The sequence below is a fragment of the Ranitomeya imitator genome, chromosome 3 (assembly GCF_032444005.1).
Source record: "Ranitomeya imitator isolate aRanImi1 chromosome 3, aRanImi1.pri, whole genome shotgun sequence".
Lineage (NCBI taxonomy): Eukaryota > Metazoa > Chordata > Amphibia > Anura > Dendrobatidae > Ranitomeya > Ranitomeya imitator.
Window position 1 is genome coordinate 422,750,242 of NC_091284.1, and position 21,103 is coordinate 422,771,344.

Below are 21,103 nucleotides of genomic sequence, written 5' to 3' on the forward strand. Positions count from 1 at the left end.
CCCAATATATAAGACCCCTAAAGTCACTTCAAACATGGTGAGTAAGTCCCTAAAAAATAAATTTTGTAAATTTCCTTGAAAAAAATAAAAAAATACTGTTACATTTTTAAACCTCCTAAAATGCTAGCAAAATAAAAGAACATTTTACAAATGGTGCTGATGTAAGCAGACATGTGGGAAATGTTATTAATGTTTCGCTGTGGTATGACTATCTGGATTAAAGGAATAATCATTCAAAGTTTGAAAATTGCTATTTTTTTACATTTTTCTCAAATTTCTGATACTTTTTTATAAATAAACACAAAACATATCGACCTAAATTTACCACTATCATAAAGTATAACGTGTCACGAAAAAACTGTCTCAAAATCAATGGGATTTGTTAAAGCATTCCAGAGTGATTACCACATAAAGTGACACTGTGTTAGGACTGGCGGAACGCACCAAGAAAGGTGATATAGATGCGTTCGCAGTCCGGGGTCCACCGTGCAGGCGAAAACCTGCTGCTAGTAAATACAGACTATATGGCGGTACACTAAAGTATATACACGTGGGTTCAACCTCACCCAGTGTGAAGGGAGCAATCCTGTTGCGTCACAGGATCGCAGTACCGCACCCAAAGCGCGAGCGAGTAGTCAGTGTACTTAACCCCAACTGGGATTGAAGTCCGATTAGACCCTCGCTGGCACTACACCACAACTGGGTGTGTAAGGAAACTAAATATAAATGCACAGGAGTGCGAACAATGCCGCACTGACGGACGCCACCAACCACACTGGCTTGGGTATGGAAAGCGAAAGGCAAGCGCACGGCGCCGTACAGGCGGACACAGCAAGAGGACGCTGAAATGTGTGTATCGTGCAGATGATTAGTCGGGCGCTAGATGGCTACCAACATCCGCGAGCAGACAACAACTCTAGGGAGGGATATTTAGGAGCTTTCATCCATCGACATACATTCATCTACACACACACATATAACATTATGAGACAATACTAGCGCATGGCCGTGCGGTCATGCGCAGTTTATATAGTTGCAGCACAGGAAGTGGCTACAGCACTTTTGCCCTTCCAAGACCTACCAAGAGGACCAATGGAATGTGCTGCAGAGCCTGAGCACATGACCCTCGATCTCCAACGGGAGATCTTACCCTGGGCATGCTCAGTACGTGCAGACAAGGACTTAGTCCCAGAGAAGTCCGCTCGCTGCTGACCAGCACTGACTTTAATGGCAGAGACTGGAGAAGCAGCAGCAACTCTTCGCACAGAGTCAGACTGAGCGAGACGCTGGGATCGACGTCCCTGCTGAGCAGACTCCACTGCGGCTGGAGGAGAATGGGAGACCGCAGCGGAGACGGATCGAGATTCCCCCTGTGCAGCAGAGGAAACTCCACTCCTAACACACTGGTCAGATTTCCAAAATTTGGCTTTGTCACTAAGGGGTTAATGTGAATATTTTATATATATATATTTATTTATTTTTTTTTTTATTTTTTTCAAAAGATTCAGAGGTTCTGGAAAAACCTATGTCTATAAGGTTGACAGTAAATATTGGATGCTCTTAATCTATGGACCTACAAGCAGTACTACTGTACATTAAGAACAGGCATGATGGTTGTGCTAATCACTGCATGGGATCCAAAATACTTCCAGAAGTCATTACCTGTGATTAATTCACAAACATAAGTTAAAGATTTATTATGTAAATATAAGTCATATATCAACACAATCCAGAAACGCTGCATTCTTCTCTAGGCAAAAGTATCTTTTTCCGACCACTATCAACATATGGGATATTGTTTATTGAGAGTATGTGGCTAATCCCATACTGTTGACTGTCTATAGCAGATAAATATACGGTACTTAGTCCAGTCATTGTATATTTGCAGAATTGGATTAGAAATATTGTTGCTGACGTAGAGACCTTGATAGGTAAATTTCACCATCAATATATCCATCTTTCCCAATATTTACGAATTACCTATATGATTACAACATTATTATGGTGTATCCGATTATATTATTAGGCTTATACAATTACCTCCTGTTGTTTTATTGTTTTATTAAGGCTACGGGCCTCTTATTTTATAGGCTGCACCTTTCATCATATAGGCTTATTAAAAATTAAGTTTTAGATCTCACTTTTGCTCTTTTGTTAATTATCTATTTGTCAGAAATTTATTGTGGGTTTTCCCCATCTACTGCTGTTTTGACTGTGGTCAAATGAATTAAAATATGAAATTCTATATGGAAACTATGGACGCCGTATCCTGTGGACATTAGAAGAGAGGGACCATCCAGTTTGTTATTAGCGCACAGTTCATAGCCTGAATCTCTAAAGGTATGATGTTGTATGCTTTCCTATGAAATGCTAGCTTACATATTTTAAAGACCCTGTCCTAATTTTCATTTCAATCATGTGACTTAGTTGAAAATTGACACTCCAGTTGTTTCCATTACTACCACCTATGTTTTCAGCCTTTTGATAACTCTGTTCCAATTTTTTTAGATGTATTGCTGCCACTAATTATTAAATTAGTTATTTTTTTCAAATGAAATAGAAAAAGGTCTGACTTTAAACTTCTGAAATGTGTTCGATGTTCCAGTGTGAATAAAATATGGCTATAACAAATTTAAACCCATTGCATTCTTGTTTTCTTTATATGTTACACAGTGAAAAAGCAGAAAAAAGAAACAATCTTACCAACTCCAGGTCAAATTACCAATGCACTAGCAGGATGCAGGAGACCCCCAAAATGCACACAGATGAGGCTTGCATAGGGTGCCAGTCACACATTTGTGTGCATTTTTAATACTATAAAGGCACGGATGATTGACCTGTGGATGGATGCCATGCTTGGCATAGGTGGTTTTCCTTTATTGGATATTTTCCTTTATTGGATGCTGTCCTTCCCTTGGTTGTTCCTTCCCGGAGAAAGGCCTGGCTATTCACTGCCTGCGTTGAGAAACACGTGATGGTGTCTCCGCAGCTCCTCTACATGCATTTGCATATTTGGGGGCAGTGTTCTGGATCACTGCGTTGAGAAACACGTGATGGTGTCTCCGCGGTGATAGATGTTTTGGTCTCCACGAGGTCAATCATCCGTGCCTTTATAGACTTTCTACTAGGCACTGCTCCTGATAGCCAGTTTCCTACTCCACACTGATGAGGGGCAAAAACCCCGAAACAGCTGTCTGTGGATGGATACCATGCTTGGCATAGGTGGTTTTCCTTTATTGGATATTTTCCTTTATTGGATGCTGCCCTTCCCTTGGTTGTTCCTTCCCGGGGAAAGGCCTGGCTATTCACTGCCTGCGTTGAGAAACACGTGATGGTGTCTCCGCAGCTCCTCTACTTGCATTTTTAATACTAGGCAACCACCCCCTCCATGAATTGGTAGGTTTGTGAGTGGTTTCTTCATCAGTATTTTGCACCTGTGCTGCCTCCGCCTTTATCATGGGGGTCTCCTGCATCCTGCTAGTGCTTTGGTAATCTGACCTGGAGTTGGTAAGGTTGTTTTTTTCAGTGATCTTTCTTGAATACATGTCCATGTGTGAGCCGTTTTTTAATTTAGTATGGGGGCAAGTATGAGGACACTTGACGTGGGTTGCGAGCTTGCGTATTTTGGCCATTTTCCATCTTTTTGTTGCCCATTTTCCCATTTTTTGCAGGATGCAGCCAGGTCCCCTAGTATGGGTTGAGTAAGTTGGGGTGTTTGTCTTGTGGGGTGCACTTATATCGTGCTGGTAGTCCGCCTGATCTAATAATATGGGTGTCATCAATAGGTTGTAAGCAGGACACTGCATCACACATACTTCTGTCTCTGGCGCCCTATGCAAGCCTCATCTGTGTGCATTTTAACCCCTTCATGACCCAGCCTATTTTGACCTTAAAGACCTTGCCGTTTTTTGCAATTCTGACCAGTGTCCCTTTATGAGGTAATAACTCAGGAACGCTTCAACGGATCCTAGCGGTTCTGAGATTGTTTTTTCGTGACATATTGGGCTTCATGTTAGTGGTAAATTTAGGTCAATAAATTCTGCGTTTATTTGTGATAAAAATGGAAATTTGGCGAAAATTTAGAAAATTTCGCAATTTTCACATTTTGAATTTTTATTCTGTTAAACCAGAGAGATATGTGACACAAAATAGTTAATAAATAACATTTCCCACATGTTTACTTTACATCAGCACAATTTTGGAAACAAAATTTTTTTTTGTTAGGAAGTTATAAGGGTTAAAATTTGACCAGCGATTTCTCATTTTTACAACGAAATTTACAAAACCATTTTTTTTAGGGACCACCTCACATTTGAAGTCAGTTTGAGGGGTCTATATGGCTGAAAATACCCAAAAGTGACACCATTCTAAAAATTGCACCCCTCAAGGTACTCAAAACCACATTCAAGAAGTTTATTAACCCTTCAGATGCTTCACAGCAGCAGAAGCAACATGGAAGGAAAAAATGAACATTTAACTTTTTAGTCACAAAAATTATCTTTTAGCAACAATTTTTTTATTTTCCCAATGGTAAAAGGAGAAACTGAACCACGAAAGTTGTTGTCCAATTTGTCCTGAGTACGCTGATACCTCATATGTGGGGGTAAACCACTGTTTGGGTGCACGGCAGGGCTTGGAAGGGAAGGAGCGCCATTTGACTTTTTGAATCAAAAATTGGCTCCACTCTTTAGCGGACACCATGTCACGTTTGGAGAGCCCCCGTGTGCCTAAAAATTGGAGCTCCCCCACAAGTGACCCCATTTTGGAAACTAGACGCCCCAAGGAACTTATCTAGATGCATAGTGAGCACTTTGAACCCCCAGGTGCTTCACAAATTGATCCGTAAAAATGAAAAAGTACTTTTTTTTCACAAAAAAATTATTTTAGCCTCAATTTTTTCATTTTCACATGGGCAACAGGATAAAATGGATCCTAAAATGTGTTGGGCAATTTCTCCTGAGTACACCAATACCTCATATATGGGGGTAAACTACTGTTTGGGCACATGGTAAGGCTCGGAAGGGAAGGAGCGCCATTTGACTTTTTGAATGAAAATTTTTTTCCATCGTTAGCGGACACCATGTCGCGTTTGGATAGCTCCTGTGTGCCTAAACATTGGCGCTCCCCCACAAGTGACCCCATTTTGGAAACTAGACCCCCCAAGGAACTTATTTAGATGCCTAGTGAGCACTTTAAACCCTCAGGTGCTTCACAAATTGATCTGTAAAAATGAAAAAGTACTTTTTTTCACAAAAAAATTCTTTTCGCCTCAATTTTTTCATTTTCACATGAGCAGTAGGATAAAATGGATCATAAAATTTGTTGGGCAATTTCTCCCGAGTACGCCGATACCTCATATGTGGGGTAAACCACTGTTTGGGCACTCGGCAGGGCTTGGAAGGGAAGGCGCGCCATTTGACTTTTTGAATGGAAAATTAGCTCCAATTGTTAGCGGACACCATGTCGCGTTTGGAGAGCCCCTGTGTGCCTAAACATTGGAGCTCCCCCACAAGTGACCCCATTTTGGAAACTAGACCCCCCAAGGAACTTATCTAGATGCATATTGAGCACTTTAAACCCCCAGGTGCTTCACAGAAGTTTATAACGCAGAGCCATGAAAATAAAAAATAATTTTTCTTTCCTCAAAAATGATTTTTTAGCCTGGAATTTCCTATTTTGCCAAGGATAATAGGAGAAATTGGACCCCAAATATTGTTGTCCAGTTTGTCCTGAGTACGCAGATACCTCATATGTGGGGTAAACCACTGTTTGGGCGCACGGCAGGGCTCGGAAGGGATGGCACGCCATTTGGCTTTTTAAATGGAAAATTAGCTCCAATCATTAGCGGACACCATGTCACGTTTGGAGAGCCCCTGTGTGCCTAAACATTGGAGATCCCCCAGAAATGACCCCATTTTGGAAACTAGACCCCCAAAGGAACTAATCTAGATGTGTGGTGAGGACTTTGAACCCCCAAGTGCTTCACAGAAGTTTATAACGCAGAGCCATGAAAATAAAAAAAAAAATTATTTTCTCAAAAATGATCTTTTAGCCTGCAATTTTTTATTTTCCCAAGGGTAACAGGAGAAATTTGACCCCAAAAGTTGTTGTCCAGTTTCTCCTGAGTACGCTGATACCCCATATGTGGGGGTAAATCACTGTTTGGGCACATGCCGGGGCTCGGAAGTGAAGTAGTGACGTTTTGAAATGCAGACTTTGATGGAATGCTCTGTGGGCGTCACGTTGCTTTTGCAGAGCCCCTGATGTGGCTTAACAGTAGAAACCCCCCACAAGTGACCCCATTTTGGAAACTAGACCCCCAAAGGAACTTATCTAGATGTGTGGTGAGCACTTTGAACCCCCAAGTGCTTCATAGAAGTTTATAATGCAGAGCCGTGAAAATAATAAATACGTTTTCTTTCCTCAAAAATAATTATTTAGCCCAGAATTTTTTATTTTCCCAAGGGTTACAGGAGAAATTGGACCCCAAAAGTTGTTGTCCAGTTTCTCCTGAGTACGCTGATACCCCATATGTGGGGGTAAACCACTGTTTGGGCACATGCCGAGGCTCGGAAGTGAAGTAGTGACGTTTTGAAATGCAGACTTTGATGGAATGCTCTGTGGGCGTCACGTTGTGTTTGCAGAGCCCCTGATGTGGCTTAACAGTAGAAACCCCCCACAAGTGACCCCATTTTGGAAACTATACCCCAAAAGGAACTTATCTAGATGTGTGGTGAGCACTTTGAACCCCCAAGTGCTTCATAGAAGTTTATAATGCAGAGCCGTGAAAATAATAAATACGTTTTCGTTCCTCAAAAATAATTATTTAGCCCAGAATTTTTTAATTTTCCCAAGGGTAACAGGAGAAATTTGACCCCAATATTTGTTGTCCAGTTTCTCCTGAGTACGGTGATACCCCATATGTGGGGGTAAACTACTGTTTGGGCACATGCTGGGGCTCGGAATTGAAGTAGTGACGTTTTGAAATGCAGACTTTGATGGAATGCTCTGCGGGCGTCACGTTGCGTTTGCAGAGCCCCTGATGTGCCTAAACAGTAGAAACACCCCACAAGTGACCCCATTTTGGAAACTAGACCCCGAAAGGAACTTATCTAGATGTGTGGTGAGCACTTTGAACCCCCAAGTGCTTCATAGAAGTTTATAATGCAGAGCCGTGAAAATAATAAATACGTTTTCTTTCCTCAAAAATAATTATTTAGCCCAGAATTTTTTATTTTCCCAAGGGTTACAGGAGAAATTGGACCCCAAGAGTTGTTGTCCAGTTTCTCCTGAGTACTCTGATACCCCACTGTTTGGGCACACGTCGGGGCTCAGAAGGGAAGTAGTGACTTTTGAAATGCAGACTTTGATGGAATGGTCTGCGGGCGTCACATTGCGTTTGCAGAGCCCCTGGTGTGCCTAAACAGTAGAAACCCCCCACAAGTGACCCCATTTTGGAAACTAGACCCCCCAAGGAACTTATCTAGATGTAAGGTGAGCACTTTGAACCCCCAAGTGCTTCACAGACGTTTACAACGCAGAGCCGTGAAAATAAAAAATCATTTTTCTTTCCTCAAAAATGATGTTTTAGCAAGCATTTTTTTTAGATTCACAAGGGTAACAGGAGAAATTGGACCCCAGTAATTGTTGCGCAGTTTATCCTGAGTATGCTGGTACCCCATATGTGGGGGTAAACCACTGTTTGGGCACACGTCAGGGCTCGGAAGTGAGGGAGCACCACTTGACTTTTTGAATACGAGATTGGCTGGAATCAATGGTGGTGCCATGTTGCGTTTGGAGACCCCTGATGTGCCTAAACAGTGGTAACCCCTCAATTCTACCTCCAACACTAACCCCAACACACCCCTAACCCTAATCCCAACTGTAGCCATAACCCTAATCACAACCCTAACCACAACCCTAATTCCAACCCTAACCCTAAGGCTATGTGCCCACGTTGCGGATTCGTGTGAGATATTTCCGCACCATTTTTGAAAAATCCGCGGGTAAAAGACACTGCGCTTTACCTGCGGATTTACCGCGGATTTCCAGCATTTTTTGTGCGGATTTCACCTGCGGATTCCTATTGAGGAACAGGTGTAAAATGCTGCGGAATCCGCACAAAGAATTGACATGCTGCGGAAAATACAACGCAGCGTTTCCGCGCTGTATTTTCCGCACCATGGGCACAGCGGATTTGGTTTTTCATATGTTTACATGGTACTGTAAACCTGATGGAACACTGCTGCGAATCCGCAGCGGCCAATCCGCAGCCAAATCCGCACCGTGTGCACATGGCCTAATTCTAAAGGTATGTGCACACGCTGCAGAAAACGCTGCGGATCCGCAGCAGTTTCCCATGAGTTTACAGTTCAATGTAAACCTACGGGAAACAAAAATCGCTGTACACATGCTGCGGAAAAACTGCACGGAAACGCAGCGGTTTACATTCCGCAGCATGTCACTTCTTTGTGCGGATTCCGCAGCGGTTTTACAACTGCTCCAATAGAAAATCGCAATTGTAAAACCGCAGTGAAATGCGCAGAAAAAAACCGCGGTAAATCTGCCATAAATCCGCAGCGGTTTAGCACTGCGGATTTATCAAATCCGCAGCGGAAAAATCCACAGAGGACCAGAATACGTGTGCACATACCGAAACCCTAACCCTAGCCCTAACCCTAACCCTAGCCCTAACCCTAACCCTAGCCCTAACCCTAACCCTACCCCTACCCCTACCCCTAACCCTACCCCTAACCCTACCCCTAACCCTAACCCTATTCTAACATTAGTGGGAAAAAAAATTTTCTTTATTTTTTTATTGTCCCTACCTATGGGGGTGACAAAGGGGGGGGTCATTTATTATTTTTTTATTTTGATCACTGAGATAGATTATATCTCAGTGATCAAAATGCACTTTGGAACGAATCTGCCGGCCGGCAGATTCGGCGGGCGCACTGCGCATGTGCCCGCCATTTTGGAAGATGGCGGCGCTCAGGGAGAAGACGGACGGGACCCCGGCAGGATCGGTAAGTATGATGGGGTGGGGGGGACCACGGGGGGGGGGGGAGGCGCGGCAGGCGTGGAACGGAGCACGGGGGCATGGAACGGAGCACGGGGGGGCTGGAACGGAGCACGGGGGGCTGGAACGGAGCACGGGGGGGTGGATCGGAGTGCAGGGGGGGTGATTGGTGCACGGGGGGGTGATTGGAGCACGGGGGGAGCGGACACAAGCACGGGGGGGAGCGGAGCACTGGATGGAGGGGAGCCGGAGCAGTGTACCGGCCAGAAGGGGGGGCTGGGGGGCGATCGGAGGGGTGGGGGCACATTAGCATTTCCAGCCATGGCCGATGATATTGCAGCATCGGCCATGGCTGGATTGTAATATTTCACCTGTTATAATAGGTGAAATATTACAAATCGCTCTGATTGGCAGTTTCACTTTCAACAGCCAATCAGAGCGATCGTAGCCACGAGGGGGTGAAGCCACCCCCCCTGGGCTAAACTACCACTCCCCCTGTCCCTGCAGATCGGGTGAAATGGGAGTTAACCCTTTCACCGGATCTGCAGGGACGCGATCTTTCCATGACGCCACATAGGCGTCATGGGTCGGATTGGCACCGACTTTCATGACGCCTACGTGGCGTCATGGGTCGGGAAGGGGTTAATACTAGGCAACCACCCCCTCCATGAATTGATAGGTTTGTAAATGGTTGCTTCATAAGTAGTTTGCACCTGTGTTGCCCCCTCCTTTATCATGGGGGTCTCCTGAATCATTTTTCTTGAATTTATGTCCTTCTGTGAGGTATTTTACATAGTGACCCATCTTTCTAAGGCTAGGTTCACATTGCGTTAATGGGTTAACGCTAACGGACTGCGTTGCACGGCGAAAATGTCGCAATTAACGCCGTGCAATGGGTCCGTTAGCGCACCCATTGACAGCAATGTGATTTCTCTTTGTAGCGCATCGCTAGCGCATGCCATTTTCGGCACGCGCTAGCGATGTGCCATTCTTTTGTGACGGACCTCGGACGCTGCTTGCAGCGTCCAAGGTGCGTTCGAGGTACGTCCCTCGCTAGCGCAGATCGGGGATCAGCGCTAGCGGGGACGCCGAACGCGGACCCTAAACAAACATTGCGTTAGCGCAATCCGCTAGTGCTATGCGCTTAACGGATTGCGCTAATGCAATGTGAACCTAGCCTAAGAATTGGGGTTGTTCAACCCAAGTAAATTTGTTATTGAATGAACTACAACTGGAATATACAATCATATTGCTAACAAAAATGGCAACATTTGTGTTAGCCTCTCTTACTTGTTAGATATATTCATTTGGATTACTTGGATACTGCTAAAAGATTGTAAATGTCAGAACTAGCCGCAAATTTTTTTCATCATAATAGGCAACAATAAAAAACAACAACGGGGCATATTTATGAAAATTGTTTGATAAGTTAATATTTAGTCTAGTCCAACTTTAGACCTGCTTTAATGAGCAATCAAGTACCTCTAACAGCCACGGGTGGATCTGAGATCCACCCATGGCAGTTAACCAGTTAAATGCCGCTGTCAATCACTGACAGTGTCATTTAACTAACACTCACACACAGAAAGCGAGTAATTGATCCCACCAATCGGAGTGCCCGTCACATTACTGCGGGGCACCAATGGGTTGTCATGACAGTCTGAGGTCCGCTGAAGACCCACATGCCTGTCATCATGATCATCCTGTGAATGCTGGTCTGTTGTTGGCATTCATAAGAAATCATGATTTTTGCTATACATAGCAGTGCAGAAGCACTGCTATGTATAGCAAAGGTGATTGGAAAATTGCCGCTTCAAGTCTCATGATATTGACCTGCAGATATGGGGTCAATGTGCAGGTTAACAGCGTTCTGACACACTATGCGGCACCAGCACTAAGAACCCCGCTACAGAGAGAAAATTAACTTTATTCTCCAGGTAGTATTCAGCTTCCAGTCACAGGGGTGCTGCCAGCATGGCTTCTCTCTATATACTGAGTGGTAACCGAAACCGTGCCGCCACAAATCTATGATTGGAAGCCAAATGATGGCAGGGGAAATAAAGTTCTGCCAGAGGGGCTCTTAGTGCGGGCGCCCCACGGTGTCTGAATGTTATTAACCTGGAGATTAACCCTATATCTGCAGGTTAATAATTTATTTTACATGACAGGTTCACTTTAAAACCCTCATACAGCTGCATCAACTGAAAAATAAAAACATTGCAGGTTTCGGAAACAGGCAAGATTTTTTTTACGAATTTCTGATTTTTTTTCCCCAATTCAAAAAGTACTATACAAGTTTGATTTTGTTGTAATCGTACTGACCTAGAAAATAATGTTCACAGGTCAATCACATGTTTAATCATGTTCATTTATATCATATCATGAACACAATAAAAACTAACACCCCTCCCCCCACAAAAAAATGTGGAAGTTCTCAGCTCTTGGAATCTATTTCCTGTTTTACAGTACGTTGAATGGTAAAATGAATGGTGCCATTCAAAACTACAACTCGTCCCGCAAAAAAGAAGACCTCATACATCTATATTGACAGAAGAATAAAAAAGTTATCGTTCTCAGAAAAAAAAGAGGAACTTTTTTTTTACCATGTCAGGAAGGGATTAATTATCCAAATTTTATAGAGCTACAGTTATTCCTTCAAGGAAGGATGGGAAAAATCCCTTTGATATACACAGTAACAGTGTTGCTTTTTTCATGAAATGCATTCTCCAATTCTAGACTTTACACATGGAACATAATTGATAGAAGCATGGAGACATATTTATAGACACAGAGGTGTACACATCATGTTATTGCAACACCCGTCTGACAAGTCCAACAAAACATCATAAAAAGCTAATTAAAAATATGAAATACAAATGAACAACAAAGGCAATTACATAGTTTTCACCCCCAGAGGAAAAAATGGCAGCAATAAAGACAATGGGTTCTGGCACGCCATCAAACACAAGCTAACAAATAACTAAGGCAGAAACATCTAGCCTTCCTAAATCATGTCTAGTGTCACGCTGCCAGCACATCTTCTATGCCAAACCTATTCTCATTATGACTTTCACACATGCTTACACGACACATTATAAATGAAGAAAAATAGAGAGCGATATGAATAAGCTATTGGGTCTCTAGTCTAAATAAAAACATAAAACTTTGATAAAACAATAATATTGATCATCTGTGATGTTTTTTTCCAGCAACTACCTCAGACAATCCAGATCAGGGTGTTTAATCTGGAAACTTTGATGGAATTTTGGAAGCCTCCAGGTCTTGACAGCGTTTAGAAACAGCACACCAAACTATTAGATAAGTGTGGATGTGTTCATTGTTATAATTGGACTGACATAAATGGCTCATTCTCATTTTTTCCGATGTGAATAAGTGTACATGGCTTTGAGAAACTTAATCAAGGCCAATGGCATTAAAAATAAAGCCACCTTGATATTAATATAAAGAAACAATTCTAATAGCATAGCTTCAAGTTATACATTTTTCAATTTAGACAATAAATTTAAGGCTTACAATTATCCTTCAAGTACAGTGGAAATAACTATTGTAGGGAAAAATGCAGTGCACAATGTACTTAGTAATATTGCAGAGGCTTTTTCACACTAATAACTCATCTTTTTATTTTACTAAATAGCATTGAGAACATTTTTTGTTACCATGCTCATTTGCTTCAAAGGAATTTATGAGAGTAAATGCTGTTAGCTGGTCTAGGTTACTCATTTTGCATTGGTTTTCAGTGATGAGCAAACCTGCTCGGATAAGGTTTTATCTGAGAATGTTCGGGTGCTAACCGATTGACTTTGGCATGCTCAAAAAATATGTTCGAGTCCCCGTGCCTGCACGCTTTGCGCCTGTTCGACAGTGGTAACACATGCAGGGATTGCCCAACAAACAGGGAATCCCCGCATGTGTTGTGGTTGTTGAACAGCCGTGAGAACATATTTTCGAGCACGTTAAAGTCACTCGTTTAGCACCCAAACATGCTGGATAACACCTAATCTGAGCACATTCGCTCATCACTATTGGTTTTCTGTTATTTTTGGTCATAAGATGTAGCAAAAAAGTCCCAAAAGTGAGCCCGTTTGATTCAATTAAACAATTTGTCGCAAGGAAGGGTGGCACCAATTTAAAGGACAGCCCTGAGTCTTAAAAAGTAGGAATATCTGAGATATGCCGGATAGCTGTCTCACAAAGCAATGTAAAAATACAAACGCTGTTATGTAACATAGTAACATAGTTAGTAAGGCCGAAAAAAGACATTTGTCCATCCGGTTCAGCCTATATTCCATCATAATAAATACCCAGATCTACGTCCTTCTACAGAACCTAATAATTGTATGATACAATATTGTTCTGCTCCAGGAAGACATCCAGGCCTCTCTTGAACCCCTCGACTGAGTTCGCCATCACCACCTCCTCAGGCAAGCAATTCCAGATTCTCACTGCCCTAACAGTAAAGAATCCTCTTCTATGTTGGTGGAAAAACCTTCTCTCCTCCAGACGCAAAGAATGCCCCCTTGTGCCCGTCACCTTCCTTGGTATAAACAGATCCTCAGCGAGATATTTGTATTGTCCCCTTATATACTTATACATGGTTATTAGATCGCCCCTCAGTCGTCTTTTTTCTAGACTAAATAATCCTAATTTCGCTAATCTATCTGGGTATTGTAGTTCTCCCATCCCCTTTATTAATTTTGTTGCCCTCCTTTGTACTCTCTCTAGTTCCATTATATCCTTCCTGAGCACCGGTGCCCAAAACTGGACACAGTACTCCATGTGCGGTCTAACTAGGGATTTGTACAGAGGCATGTGAATGTGGTGAGCGAAAAATGGCAAAAGCTATGAATGTTGGCCAGTTGCAAAATTAAGGGATATTAATCAAAAGGGATCCATTAGAAGCCCCTTGATCAACAATCCAACATTTTTGAATGAAGATACCTTCCTGGAATGGAAAGTCTCTGAAAACCATAATGTCTCTCACCTCTCCTCATTTTTAAGAATCAAGGAGACTGGCATTGAGAGGACTTTTAATGGTTAGAATATTCTCCAGCTAGCATCTACTTTATACAGTAGATTGCTTTTTAGTAAGTCTGCAGACTTAACACCTACATTTGTATGGTCATGGGAATAAAAACTCAATAGTCTGTAGGGGAATGTCATGTCCAGAAGAATAATTCAAAAATCTTGACTAGATGTTACAGATGACCAGAAAAAGTACACTGCTCAAAAAAATAAAGGGAACACTAAAATCTCACATCCTAGATATCACTGAATGAAATATTCAAGTTATAAATCTTTATTCATTACATAGTGGAATGTGTTGAGAACAATAAAACCTAAAAATGATCAATGTAAATCACAACTAATATCCCACGGAGGTCTGGAGGTGGAATGATGCTCATAATCAAAGTGGAAAGTGAAGTTACAGGCTGATCCAACTGTCCGTGGAAATGCCTCAAGACAAGGAAATGATGCTCAGTAGTGTGTGTGGCCTCCATGTGCCTGTATGATCTCCCTTCAACACCTGGGCATGCTCCTGATGAGGCGGCGGATGGTCTCCTGAGGGATCTCCTCCCAGACCTGGACTAAAGGTACCGTCACACTAGACGATATCGCTAGCGATCCGTGACGTTGCAGCGTCCTGGCTAGCGATATCGTCCAGTGTGACAGGCAGCAGCGATCAGGCCCCTGCTGTGCTGTCGCTGGTCGGAGAAGAAAGTCCAGAACTTTGTTTCATTGCTGGACTCCCCACAGACATCGCTGAATCGGCGTGTGTGACACCGATTCAGTGATATCTTCGCTGGTAACCAGGGTAAACATTGGGTTACTAAGCGCAGGGCCGCGCTTAGTAACCCGATGTTTACCCTGATTACCATCGTTAAAGTAAAAAAAAAAACGCTACATACTTACTACCGCTGTCTGTCCTCGGCGCTCTGCTTCTCTGCTCTGGCTGTGAGCACAGCGGCCGGAAAGCAGAGCGGTGACATCACCGCTCTGCTTTCCGGCTGCCCGGCGCTCACAGCCAGAGCAGAGAAGCAGAGCGCCGAGGACAGACAGCGGTAGGTAAGTATGTAGCGTTTGTTTTTTTACTTTTAGGATGGTATCCAGGGTAAACATCGGGTTACTAAGCGCGGCCCTGTGCTTAGTAACCCGATGTTTACCCTGGTTACCGGGGACCTCGGGATCGTTGGTCGCTGGAGAGCTGTCTGTGTGACAGCTCTCCAGCGACCAAACAGCGATGCTGCAGCGATCCGGATCGTTGTCGGTATCGCTGCAGCGTCGCTTAGTGTGACGGTACCTTAAAGCATCTGCCTACTCCTGGACAGTCTGTGGTGCAATGTGACGTTGGTGGATGGTGTGAGACATGATGTCCCAGATGTGTTCAATCGGATTCAGGTCTGGGGAATGGACGGGCCAGTCCATAGCTTCAATACCTTCATCTTGCAGGAACTGCTGACACACTCCGGCCACATGAGGTCTGGCATTGTCCTGCATTAGGAGGAACCCAGGGCCAACCGCACCAGCATATGGTCTCACAAGGGGTCTGTGGATCTCATCTCGGTACCTAATAGCAGTCAGGCTACCTCTGGCAAGCACATAGAGGGCTGTACGGCCCTCCAAAGAAATGCTACCCCACACCATTACTGACCCACTGCCAAACCGGTCATGTTGAAGGTTGTTGCAGGCAGCAGATCGCTCTCCACAGGGTCTCCAGAATCTGTCACATCTGTCACATGTACTCTGTGTGAACCTGCTTTCATCTGTGAAAAGCACAGGGCACCAGTGGTGAATTTGCCAATCCTTGTGTTCTGTGGCAAATGCCAAGCATCCTGCATGGTGTTGGGCTGTGAGCACAACCCCCATCTGTGGACATCGGGCACTGAGACCATCCTCATGGAGTCAGTTTCTAACCATTTGTGCAGACACATTTACATTTGTGGCCTGCTGGAGGTCATTTTGTAGGCCTTTGGCAGTGCTCCTCCTGTTCCTCCTTGCACAAAGGCTGAGGTAGCGGTCCTGCTGCTGGGTTGTTGCCCTTCAACGGCCCCCTCCATGTCTCCTGGTGTACTGGCCTGTGTCCTGGTAGCGCCTCCAGCCTCTGGACACTATGCTGACAGACACAGCAAACCTTCTTGCCACAGTTCACATTGATGTGCCATCCTGGATGAGCTGCACTACCTGAGCCACTTGTGTGGGTTGTAGAGTATGTCTCATGCTACCACGAGTGTGAAAGCACAACCAACATTCAAAAGTGACCAAAACATCAGCTAGAAAGCATTGGTACGGAGATGTGGTCTGTGGTCCCCACCTGCAGAACAACTCCTTTATTGAGTGTGTCTTGATAATTGGCAATAATTTCCATCTGTTGTCTATTCCATTTCACAACAGCATGTGAAATTGATTGTCAGTGTTGCTTCCTAAGTGGACAGTTTGATTTCACAGAAGTTTGATTTACTTGGAGCTAAATTCTGTTGTTTAAGTGTTTCCTTTATTTTTTTGAGCAGTGTACATGGGATGCGTTTAGCTGTATCTGAAGTATGATGATATCATTGTTGTGTGATCAATATTAAATGGTCCTGTCCGGCTTTACAGACATATGACACACTATCTGCAAGGAGTTTGTATGTTCTCCCCATGTTTGTGTGGGTTTCCGCCAGGCACTCTGGTTTCCTCCCACAATCCAAAGACATACTGATAGGGAATTTAGATTGTGAGCCCCATCGGGGACAGCGATGATAATGTGTGCAAAATTGTAAAGCGCTGCGGAATATGTTGGCGCTATATCAATAAAGAGATTACTAGTATTATTATTTGTGACCTTTTCTTTTAGGTGACTAATGCAAGGATGATCCTGGTACAATATCTGTAGTTAGGAGAGGACTTTCCTGACAGTGGCACACACAGTGATTTACAGTACAAACAATGGCATCCACCTGAGACCCCCCTAATGTCAGAATGTGGTTTGTAGAAATGAACCATTTGTTGCTGAGGGTCATAATAAATCCAAATAGGTCATGTCACATGGGTACTCTAGAAGCCTCGATTGAAAGATCATGTGACAACTGATAAATGCCAAGACATACTGTACAGTTCATCTGTTATTGTTGAACTTTTGCTAATTTTAATTATTACCTCTTTATGTTCTCTGTATGTAATGTTGAAAAAAATATTTAAATGACTAATGAAAAAAGAAAAATCCACTCAAGAGATTTTAACTTTGATCAATTAAAACAGATCTATTAGAAACCTAGGTCTTTGTAGCCATGGTGAACAACATATTACAAAATTGCAATGTTAACAGAAAGAAGGGGAATGGTTCCTGATTCCATGAAAATAGTATATATTTTTTGTAGAATTTGTACAATATGCTCACAATTACTGTAAGTTCTAATACAATAAATACGCATGCAACTAATATTATTTATCTCAAAGCATAGATGGGTAAAAGCTACCTAAAAAAATCAAAGAGTAATATCTAATATCAGATGGTCTTCAATGTAACATAAAATGTTGCTAGCTGACATAACCAAGTGAGAGCAAGTTTCTCTACAAGAATTGTGAAGCACAACATACATAAGTGTCTAAAACATCTCTTAACCTCTTGTGAGGAGGTCACCTTATTAGATTTATGGAAATAAATGAGATTATTTATCTATATAATTGAACATTACAGAGATGGATTATGTTGGGATTAAAGAGCTAGAAAGAGTTCAAGATATGCACAATGTAGTCTGTAGACAAGAAAATATGGAGGTTTCAGGCACTCATCATTAAACTTGTATGTGATTTTTTACAATTTGTCATCCATAAATAGGCTTGAATAAATAAATAGGCTTGAATCCAAAAATAATCCTTACATTTTTTAAAGAGTAAACTCTTACTACTTGGTACAGAATTCCTATCCAAACTCAAAGAGGCTGTCTTAACCCATTAGTAACCTTCAATATGTCTTTTTACTGACCTGAGATTTAAGAGAATTGCATCCGCCAAAGGGTGAAAAAGCAACACCTGTTAGCTGTACACTATAACACCCTACTGCATCAGCAATGGTCGGTGTTGGCATTGATCATATCCGTTTAACCGTTTGGATGCTGTTGTCAATAGTGACAATGGCATCTAGATGGTTGACAGAATGTGGGGGCTCCCTCTTTACCCCAATGGCACTCTAAGATCATGATTGCGTGGTCCTAATGATTGTCATGGCATTTCATGGCCAAATAATGGCCTTGGACTCTGCCAGCTATAATGACCTGTTCAGAAGATATCAACATTTAGGTGCTGAAAATAAATTTTTCATGAGGTCATGACACTATGAAATAATTCCTGAAAATTACTTGAATAAACTACCTGAGAGCAGTTTGGAATAGCAGAGCAGTTTTTTAAATGGTATCACTTTTGGAGGTTTTCCCATACACAGGTCCCCAAAAGTAACATGAAAACTGAATAGCAACCTAAAAAAGTTTTGTAAATTTCCATGAAAAATTGCTGCTAAATTCTTAAACTTTCTAACATCTTAACAAAATGAAACACAATGAAAAATGGTTCTGATCTAAAGCAGACATAAGGAAAATTATATTTATGACTATATGGATGAAAGGGATAATCAATGATTGAAAATTGCAATTTTTTTGTCAAATTTCTCATTTTTTTTTATAAACGCAAAACATATCAACCTAAATTTAACATAAAGTACAATGTATCACACTGGAATATGTTGACGCATTCCAGAGTTATTGCCACAAAAAGTGTCAGATTTTTGTATGTTCTCCCGGTGTTTGCGTGGGTTTCCTCCGGGTTCTCCAGTTTCCTCCAACACTACAAAGACAAACTGATAGGGTATTTAGATTGTGAGCCCCATCGGGGACAGAGATGATAATGTGTGCAAGCTGTAAAGCGCTGCGGAATATGTTGACGCTATATAAATGAAGAGATTATTATTATTTGAAAATGTTTGCCTGTCTCACTAAGGGGTTAACATGGAGGATGCATTGACAACCCCTTTCAATAGGACAATCAACCTGATAGACTCAGGCCCGCCCTGAAAGCCCCATTGCATTTGTTGCTACAATGTAGGTGAATCTCTGATTCCCTCCCTGGTTGCTGTGAGAATAGTAAGTATTACATGGAGGTCATTCAAATAAATGGCCATCCACATAATACATGTAGATCTTACGATCTACTTGTAGTGGCTGTCAAAGGGTACTACCCATCCACCTTCTATTTATTTGAATAGGAGGCAGATGTGTATTACCAAGCCCCGACCACTACAAGTAAATTGCCAGCTCCACAAGTAAATACTTCCGGCAGGCGGCGGCCAACACCAATAACAGTTGATGCCAGGTGTGACGGGTGTTGAACCCCAGCTTATCAGACATTGATGACCAATCCTAAGGATAGATCATTTATGTAAAAAAAGTAGACAACCTCTTTAAGCAACCTCATTAATATCAATCTTTTTGAGTAAATGAAGTCTTGGATAAGTGCTCACAATTATTTCTACGAGCATTCAAAAGCAGTCAATGTCACCGTAAAATGAAAAAGAAGCATGAAGTAATAAAAAATGATCATCCATTCTTGGAAATATGTTTTTAAAAATATGCTTTCCTCTCTTCTAGTACATAGAACAAAGAAATGTTGGTCTAGCAAGGTGGAACTTTTATAAAGAAACACAGTGAGTAATGGCAAGCTTGATTTAAAAAGAATTGTTGGACCTCAGATCACACCTCTTTTTTGTACCTGTTCCTGATACCACCACATCTCGGTTTGGGGATTCAGACATGGCATCGGCCAACCGTTCACGAAGACCCTCATCGGTGCTTTCAATAGACGAGATATGGCGTAAACCGAAGCTGTCTGGCCAGCTACCACATACTTCCAGCAGCGTAACACTCCTATCATAGGCACCTATTGCAAAGAAAAAAAAAAAAGAAAACATGAGCTTCTTATGTTCCCAGTATTATATATAAATGTATGTTTCAAATATTGAAAATGATTTATATATTTTTCATTTTGCTACATGTAATATATATGTGTAATGTATGTCATATTTTACATTACACGTTATCTTTTTAAACTGAACGTAATATTCATGGGTTTTTTTGTGAATAAGCTAACCGAAAACATTTTGTGACTACTTTTATAATACATCCCAAAATCTGCTTAGAGACTATTAAGAACTAGAGGTAATAACTAGGAAAAAATATTTTAACCATTTTTAACAGCTCGAACATCATCATTTTTCTACAAGTGGCCTGCTAAACACAGAGACAGATATCAACATGAGTTCCATCAATGGCTGGTTGGGGCAAAAGGGGGCTGATTTAAACTTTTTTTATTTTTTAATATTTGTAAAAACACTTTTTTTTACTTTTGGCATGCTTGAATAGTCTTTTCTATGGGAGACTAGAAGCTGCCATAACCCGATCGCCTCTGCTACATACAGGCGTTGATCAGATCGCCTGTATGTATCAGAATTACTCACTTGCTATGAGCGCCGACCACCGGTTGGCGCATAGGTCCTGCAGACCTCTATGGTTGTCACTGCAATCCTGCAGTGACAACTATAGAGGTCTGCAGGAAATCTCTGGTTGTCAAGCCAACCCATCTGTGACACTCAATCACATGGCGCAATTACTGGAAGTGCATGTTAAATGGAGCTGTCAGAGTTTGACAGCGGCATTTAACGTGATTCTCCCGTGGCTGTTTCAGGCACATGTGAACTGTTCGAAATAGATGGATGGGAAAAGATGTGGGCTCACTGCAGGAAAGAAGTCCGACATTTGCGTACATTTACACCCGATGTCGGAAAGTGGTCAAAAAATTCCTTGACGGGAAAAGAAAAAAAAAAACAAGGTAGCACGCAATATAAAAGTCCTGCAAATCCACAATACAATACTAAAAGTATTTATTGTATTCACAGAGAATCCATTAAAAGCAGCATTAAATAAAATACCATTGTAGTTTAATGCTTCGTTTGGCACAAAGCAAGCTGGTAAAACTCGAGTAGGGCAATGAACCAGAATACCCTCGTCTTCTGGTATTTATCCATATTGTGCACAATAT

General features: G+C 42.2%; 1 protein-coding gene across 5 annotated transcripts in view; it reads right to left on the minus strand.

The window, feature by feature from the left end:
* BCAS3 (BCAS3 microtubule associated cell migration factor) overlaps positions 1–21,103 on the minus strand; it is a 1,718,074-nt gene that overhangs the window by 89,260 nt on the left and 1,607,711 nt on the right. For 4 of the 5 annotated variants that reach the window (XM_069757219.1, XM_069757222.1, XM_069757218.1 and 1 more), the window contains one exon: positions 19,778–19,945. In XM_069757219.1, the coding sequence (XP_069613320.1) occupies positions 19,778–19,945 (168 nt within the window). Of the gene's footprint in view, positions 1–19,764; positions 19,946–21,103 lie in introns of all 5 variants that reach the window. The other variant, XM_069757221.1, reaches the window with a different exon arrangement.